The sequence below is a fragment of the Hemitrygon akajei genome, chromosome 2 (assembly GCF_048418815.1).
Source record: "Hemitrygon akajei chromosome 2, sHemAka1.3, whole genome shotgun sequence".
In the NCBI taxonomy this organism is placed as follows: Eukaryota; Metazoa; Chordata; class Chondrichthyes; order Myliobatiformes; family Dasyatidae; genus Hemitrygon; species Hemitrygon akajei.
The window spans coordinates 164,775,689-164,783,930 of NC_133125.1; the positions used below are offsets into that span (position 1 = coordinate 164,775,689).

General features: G+C 45.0%; 1 protein-coding gene across 1 annotated transcript; it reads right to left on the bottom strand.

Annotated features, from left to right (window-relative positions):
- Positions 1-4,182: 4,182 nt before the first annotated feature.
- LOC140737867 (histone H2B type 1-A-like) lies at positions 4,183-4,891 on the bottom strand. Its single transcript, XM_073064611.1, has one exon. It carries the CDS (start codon positions 4,846-4,848, stop codon positions 4,438-4,440), a length of 411 nt encoding a protein of 136 aa, XP_072920712.1. The 5' UTR covers positions 4,849-4,891; the 3' UTR covers positions 4,183-4,437.
- Positions 4,892-8,242: the final 3,351 nt, after the last annotated feature.

An 8,242-nucleotide genomic window follows, 5' to 3' on the forward strand; every position in this document is an offset into this window, starting at 1 on the left:
CACAGCCCTGGGGAGCCCCCGTGCTCAGTGTGATGGTGTTGGAGATGCTGCTCCCGATCCAGACTGACTGAGGTCTCCCGGTCAGGAAGTCTAGGATCCAGTTGCAGAGGGAGGTGTTCAGGCCCAGTAGGCTCAGCTTTCCAATCAGTTTCTGAGGGGTGATTGCGCTGAATGCTGAAATGAAGTCTATGAACAGCATTCGAACGTACTTGTTCAAACGCTGGAGACGAAGTAATTTCTATGGAAGAATGTTGGAGCTGAATCTCCTTATATCGAGGTTTTGGTCAGATTATAAAACCTCGCTGTTTTTCCCCTCTCCCACACATTCTCTGACCCTCACACATTCGTAATATACACAAGGACTTGATTGGCTCACTAGCCTCAACATCCATTAAGCGGCGGCAGTATGTGCCCACGAGAAAATGTTACTCACTTAACTACCCCAATAGTGGCTATCAACTTTCTATATGTCGCTAGATGATAGATTGATAGATACTTTATTCATCCCCATGGGGAAATTCAACATTTTTTCCAATGTCCCATACACTTGTTGTAGCAAAACTAATTACATACAATACTTAACTCAGTAAAAAATATGATATGCATCTAAATCACTCTCTCAAAAAGCATTAATAATAGCTTTTAAAAAGTTCTTAAGTAGTTTACTTAAATACATTAAATACAATCAACCCCGGCACTTTAACATATCTTACTCCTGGCAGTTGAATTGTAAAGCCTAATGGCATTGGGGAGTATTGACCTCTTCATCCTGTCTGAGGAGCATTGCATCGATAGCAACCTGTCGCTGAAACTGCTTCTCTGTCTCTGGATGGTGCTATGTAGAGGATGTTCAGGGTTTTCCATAATTGACCGTAGCCTACTCAGCGCCCTTCGCTCAGCTACTGATGTTATACTCTCCAGTACTTTGCCCACGACAGAGCCCGCCTTCCTTACCAGCTTATTAAGACGTGAGCCGTCCCTCTTCTTAATGCTGCCTCCCCAACATGCCACCACAAAGAAGAGGGCGCTCTTCACAACTGACCTATAGAACATCTTCAGCATCTCACTGCAGACATTGAATGACGCCAACCTTCTAAGGAAGTACAGTCGACTCTGTGCCTTCCTGCACAAGGCATCTGTGTTGGCAGTCCAGTCTAGCTTCTCGTCTAACTGTACTCCCAGATACTTGTAGGTCTTAACCTGCTCCACACATTCTCCATTAATGATCACTGGCTCCATATGAGGCCTAGATCTCCTAAAGTCCACCACCATCTCCTTGGTCTTGGTGATATTGAGACGCAGGTAGTTTGAGTTGCACCATATCACGAAGTCCTGTATCAGTTTCCTATACTCCTCCTCCTGTCCATTCCTGACACACCCCACTATGGCCGTGTCGTTAGCGAACTTCTGCACATGGCAGGACTCCGAGTTATATTGGAAGTCTGATGTGTACAGGGTGAACAGGACTGGAGAGAGCACGGTCCCCTGCGGCGCTCCTGTGCTGCTGACCACCATGTCAGACCTACAGTCTCCCAACCGCACATACTGAGGTCTATCTGTCAAGTAGTCCACTATCCAATCCACCATGTGAGAGTCTACTCCCATCTCCGTTAGTTTGTGCCTTAAGATCTTGGGCTGGATGGTGTTAAAGGCACTAGAGAAGTCCAGGAATGTAATCCTCACAGCACCACTGACCCCATCTAGGTGAGAGAGGGATTTGTGCAGCAAATACGTGATAGCATCCTCCACTCCCACCTTCTCCTTATACGCAAACTGAAGAGGATCCCGGGCGTGCCTGGTTTGTGGCCTCAGATTCTGTATTATCAGCTGCTCCATGGTCTTCATCACGTGCGACGTCAAGGCAACAGGTCTGAAGTCATTCAACTCCTTTGGTTGTGGTTTCTTCGGTACCGGGACAATACAGGATGTTTTCCACTGTCTGGGTACTCTTCTCTGCTCCAGGCTCATGTTGAAGATGCGCTGTAGTGGTTCTCCCAGCTCAGTCGCACAGGCCCTCAGTAATCGTGGGGAAACTCCATCCGGTCCCGCCGCCTTGCTGGTACAGATCTTCCTCAGTTGACCTTCCACCTGTGCAGCCGTAATCCTGGGCGTGGGCAAGGTCTCCTGTGAGTGGCTATTTTCCTGTGAGGGAAGTAAGCCTGGTGTGGAGTTCTGCGGTGAGGATGAGATTGTGCTGTCGAACCTATTGAAGAAGTTGTTCAGCTGGTTCGCTTTCTCCACATCTCCACTTATGTTTGCCCCCCACTTTGCACTGCATCCGGTGATGATCTTCATCCCATCCCACACCTCCTTCATGCTTTTTTTCTGCAGCTTTTGTTCTAGCTTCCTCCTATACTGCTCCTTTGCCCCCCTTATCTGTACTCTGAGTTCCTTCTGAACTCTTTTAAGCTCCAACCGATCACCATCTTTAAAGGCCCTCTTCTTCTGGTTTAGGAGGCCTTTGATGTGACTAGTGATCCAGGGCTTATTATTGGGATAGCAGCGAACAGTTCTAACAGGAACAACGGCATCCACACAAAAGTTAATATAGTCCGTTGTGCATTCAGTGACCTCCTCAACGCCCCCACAGAGCCCCCCTTGCAGTACATCCCAGTTAGTAGTACCGAAGCAGTCTCTCAGGGCCTGTTCAGCTTCATGAGTCAGTTTTGGCACAATATGTTTCACAGAAAGACTTAATTGCCTCTCTCCACCAAAGGCACATATTCCTATAAACTTACAACGGCAAATAAGCCTACTGATTTCCCCTTTGTTTGGGATGTGGGGTATTCACTCTACCTGCTGCACCAATGTGTCTCCCAACCTCTCCCTCCCAGACGTGCAGGAGCAGGGGCGCATGGGAACACGGCCAATCACAGATTCCACCTGAAGTCCGATACCAAACTGAGATGGAAATATATCTCTGGACCTTCCACGTGGCAGGGTTTAAACCCTTTGGCCTCGAACCCAACCGTTGGAGTACTTTCAAGAGAGATTTTTGAAAGTGAATTAGAACTCTGCATTAATTTCTGTTTACAAATTGGCACTGTCAATGATGTCTGAGACCTCAAAAATTAAGAGACAATGCCTTTTCCACGCTAACATGTTCTGGGTATCAACGTTTCTCATACGTTCTTCAGCCTTACATAATGGCATGAAGTTTGGCAGCTGACCGACAGACACTAACTTTAACCTCTCACACAACCACAGCCAATGTTCTGTTAGAAAAGATAGGTTGGTTTGGAGGGATCTTGGTGTGTCCATGCATAATTGGTTTAAATAGGGAGGGGGCAGTTTTCATGCAGAATGCTACAGAATAATTGTTTTTATTGCCTTATGCAAGTTAAAAAAGAATGTTGTATACCTTTTGTGAACTTTAGAGATCTATCCATTACCTTAGTATTTTAAATATTTTGTGGATCAATCATGACCATTAAGTTGGCAGGTTAGTCAGGGCGTAAAGGGTTACGGGGAGAAGGCAGAAGAATACAGCCCTTCTTGGCTGTGCCAAACCATTTTTCTGCCTAGTCCCCCTGACCTGCACCTGGGCCATATACCTCCAAACCTCTCTCATCCATGTACGTGTCCAAGTTTTTCTTAAATGTTAAAAGTGAGCCCGCATTTACCATTTCATCTGGCAGCTCATTCCACATTCCCACCACTCTCTGTGTGAAGAAGCCTCCACCTAATGTTCCCTTTAAACTTTTCACCCTTAACCCATGTCCTCTGGTTTTTCTCTCCCCCAGTCTCAGTGGAAAAAGCCTCCTTGCATTCACTCTATCCATACCCATCATAATTTTATATACCTCTATCAAATCTCCCCTCATTCTTCTACGCTCCAGGGAATAAATTCCTAACCTATTCAACCTTTCTCTGTAACTCAATTTTTCAAGTCCCAGCAACATCCTTGTAAACCTTCTCTGCACTCTTTCAACCTTAATATCCTTCCTGTAATTAGGTGACGAAAACTGCACACAGTATTCCAAATTCGGCCTCACCAATGTCTTATACAACCTCACCATAACATTCCAACTCTTATACTCAATACTTTGATTTATAAAGGCCAATGTGTGCAGTTCAGATCATGATTGTAAGAATGATGCCAGTAAGCTGGGAAGGATGCAGAAGAGATTCTCCAGGATGTTACTCACAAAAAATTTAAAATTTAAACGCATTTCGAAAGCGTGATTTTTATCAATTTACTCGCTAAACTACAAATATCCAGTTTTAAGGTTTAATGTCAACGGATTTAAATAGGAGAATTTGGCCGTCGTGAGTTTTCAGAAAATTGCGTTTGTCTTGCTCAGGCGCTGTCGTTGGACTCCAGGAGTCGATGCTAAAGTATGTACTGCTCATACTGTAGGTATAGCCGCGTTTTGGACTGGGCGAGTGGCTCTTAAAAGAACCGTTTGGCGATTTAATCACATCTTTCAATCGAATCTACTTGGAGCTCGTATATTTGGTGACGGCTTTTGTGCCTTCCGAGACGGCGTGTTTGGCCAGTTCCCCAGGAAGTAGAAGACGGACGGCGCTCTGGATCTCCCGGGAGGAGATGGTCTGGCGGCGGGTGTAATGCACCAGGCGGGAAGACTCGGAAGCGATACGCTCGAAGATGTCGCTGACGAATGAGTGGATGACACTCATGGCCTTGGAAGAAATACCAGTGTCTGGGTGGACCTGCTTCAGTACCTTGTAGATATAGATGCTGTAGCTCTCCTTCCGGTTCCTCTTGTGCTTCCTATTGCCTTTCCTGCTCATTTTCATAGCAGTTTTCTTAGCGCCCTTTTTGGAAACGACGCCTTTACCTCCGCCTGCCGTGGCGCCGGTAGAACCCGAAACAGCAGTTGGCATTGCCTGACTCTTGCTCACTTACAAGCGAAAAAAAATTCAAGCATTCGGCTGCTCCCCCCCCCCCCTCTCTCTCTCTTATATATACAGAGCTATGGAAATAATCAAAGCACGATGCAAATGAGGGATGACAGACTGTCTGTTCCGATTGGTTACTTTGTGCAAACCTCTGAGTGCACGTGGTCTGGTTTCGCTACTTCACCCACGTACAGCGTTTGTTCTGCGAGAAATTCAGATTGAAAGAATTTCAAGAGAGAGGGAGAGAGAGAGAGAGAGAGAGAGAGGGAGGGAGAGAGAGGGAGAGGGAGAGAGAGAGAGGGAGAGAGAGAGAGAGAGAGAGAGAGAGAGAGAGAGAGAGAGAGAGAGAGAGAGAGAGAGAGAGAGAGAGATAAAACAAAAAAAAAAAATAATCCTGACGAAGGGTCTCGGCCCGAAACGTCCACAGTGCTTCTCCTTATAGATGCTGCCTGGCTTGCTGTGTTCCACCAGCATTTTGTGTGTGTTGTTTCAATTTCCAGCATCCTCAGATTTCCTCGTGTTCATTTTTATGCCTTGTTCTCCTCCAGGAAGGAGGTTCAGAAACCTGAAGGCACACACTCAACGATTCAGGATGGCTTTTCCCCCTCTACCTCACTACTTTCTTACTTCTATTTTTGCATACTTTTTTAATTTTACTATTTACTGTAATTCACATTTTTTCTATGATTATGTATTGCTGCTACAAAGAAAACCTGTTTCACGACTTGTGCTGGTGATAATAAGCCTGTTTCTGATTTATACCCCAAAATAAGAAAAACTCCATTCAAATTTATAGAGGGGAAGGAGTACAAGCTCTTTCCAATTAAACCAATGAGAAAATACTTACTTTATGTAGAACTTTGTATAAGCACTAGAGGTATATTAAACTCTTGTGTATATAAAGGTTATATAAGGTACAGCAGATAATTACTTTCTAAACTGAAAGGGTTTTGACAATTAAACAGCTGGATCCAGCATGTTGTTCTGCTGAACATGGTGTGCATGCTATGTTTGTGCTGGAATGTGTGGCCTTTGACAAAGCTGGTTTTTGTCATGTATATCAATGATCTGGATGATAATGTAGAGAATTGGGTTGACAAGTTTGCGGATGACACCATGATTGGTGTACAGTGGAGAGAAAGGCAGACTATTGGAGCCTGCAATGTGATCAGAATCAGAATCAGGTTTATTATCACTGGCATGTGTCATGAAATTTGTTAACTTAGCAGCAGCAGTTCCATCAATATGTAATATAGAAAAATAATAATGTATGAATAAATAAATCAATCAATCACAGTATATGTATATTGAATCGATTAAAATCATGCAAAAACAGAAATAGTATATATTAAAAAAGTGAGGTAGCGTTCAAGGGTTCAATATCCATTTCGGAATTGGATGGCAGAAGGGAAGAAGCTGTTCTTGATTTGCTGAGTGTGTGCCTTCAGACTTCTGTACCTCCTGCCTGATGGTAACAGTGAGAAAAGGACATGCCCTGGGTGCTGGAGGTCCTTAATAATAAACGATGCCTTCCTGAGACACCGCACCTTGAAGCTTATGCAGCTTATTTTGGTCCTGTACAGTACCCCCCCCCCCCCGTACCAGACAGTGACCCAGCCTGTCAGAGTGCCCTCCATGGTACATCTATAGAACTGTATTGGTTGACATACCAAATCTCTTCAAACTCCTATTGAAGTATAGTTGCTGTCTTGCCTTCTTTATGACTACATTGATATGTTGGGACCAGGTTAGATCCTCAGAGATCTTGACACCCAGGAACTTAAAACTGCTCACTCTCTCCATTTCTGATCCCTCTATGAGGATTGGTATGTGTTCCTTTGTCTTGTCCTTCCTGAAGTCCACAATCAGCTCTTTCACTCTATTGACATTGAGTGTCAGGTTGTTGCTGCGACACCACCCCACTAGTTGGGATAGCTCACTCCTTTACGCCCTCTCATCTCCACCTGAGATTCTGCCAACAATGGTTGTATCATCAGCAAATTTATAGATGGTGTTTGTGTATATAGAGAGTAGAGCAGTGGGCTAAGCACACATCCCTGAGGTGCACCAGTGTTGATCATCAGCAAGTGGGAGATGTTATAATCAATCTGCACAGGTTGTGGTATTCTGGGCCAGCTGGATAATTGGGCGCAGACAAATGCGAGGTGTTGCAGTTTGGGAGGAAAAACCAGGATAGGACTTACATGGTGAATGGCAGGGCACTTGGGTGGAAAACCGAGAGGTCTGAAGGTAGATAAGTCACGTGGACCAGATGGACTACACCCCAGGGTTCGGAGAGAGGTAGTTGAGGAGATTATGGAGCCATTAGTAATGATCTTTCAAGAATCACTAGTTCCTGGAACTGTTCTGGAGGACTGACAAATTGCAAATGTCACTCCACTCTTTAAGAAGGGAGAAAGACAAAAGAAAAGAAATTACAGGTCAAATAGTCTGGCAAGATATTGGAGTCCATTATTAAGGATGAGGCTTCAGAGTACTTGGAGGCACATGATAAAGCAGGCCAAAGTCAGCATGGTTTCCTTAAGGGGAAATCTTGCCTGACAAATCTGTTGGAATTCTTTGAGGAAATAACAGGCGCTTGTTGGAGCAGATAGATCTAGAATGGGGATTTTTAGGCTTTAATTCTTCAGAGATTCAGTGAGGAGCGATGAAAAGATGAAGAGCTTTATATCGATTTTTTCCCAGTTTATTTATTGTTTCCTTTATAATCGCAAAGTTAGAGCAGTAGGGATATCTTGCAGGATAGTGGAATGCTGCTCTTGTGGGATGTGGGAAGTCAGAGAGTCCTGCAGTGCCCCTGACGACTTTATTTGCAGGAAGTACATCCAGCTGCAGCTTTTAACGCTCTGCGTTAAGGAGTTGGAGCTGGAACTGGATGAACACTGGATCACTCAAGAGTCTGGGAGGGTTATAGAGAGGTAGTTACGCCCAAGATGCAGGACACAGGAAATTTGGTGAGAGTCAGGAGGATGAAAGGGGTTAAACTGCCCTTGCAGAGTACCCCTCTGGCCATCCCCCTCAACAAGTATTGGGGGTGGGGGAACGAACCAGCAGAGGAAACTCACGGGGGTCAGGTCTCTGGTACTGTGTCTGGCTCAATGTGTCACCAACCCTGCGGATATGGCCCAAGTGCGGAGTGAGAGACACTGAAGCAGGATCGATAGATCACAGACTTTAATGCGAACAGTGTTAAAGGGAAAGAAAACAATAAACGCTAGGCCAAACCGGGCCATTAACTAGAACTCTCAAATGGAAAACAAAACCCACACTGCGGCTGAAAAGAACAACTAAGAATTAAACGAACACCGGTAGTCTTCAGATGCAGTTGACTTGACAGCCACTTTCTCAGGCAGGGTGG

Excerpts from the sequence above, each read along its gene's own strand:
- LOC140737867 (XM_073064611.1), bottom strand. The coding sequence starts at position 4,848 with ATGCCAACTGCTGTTTCGGGTTCTACCGGCGCCACGGCAGGCGGAGGT.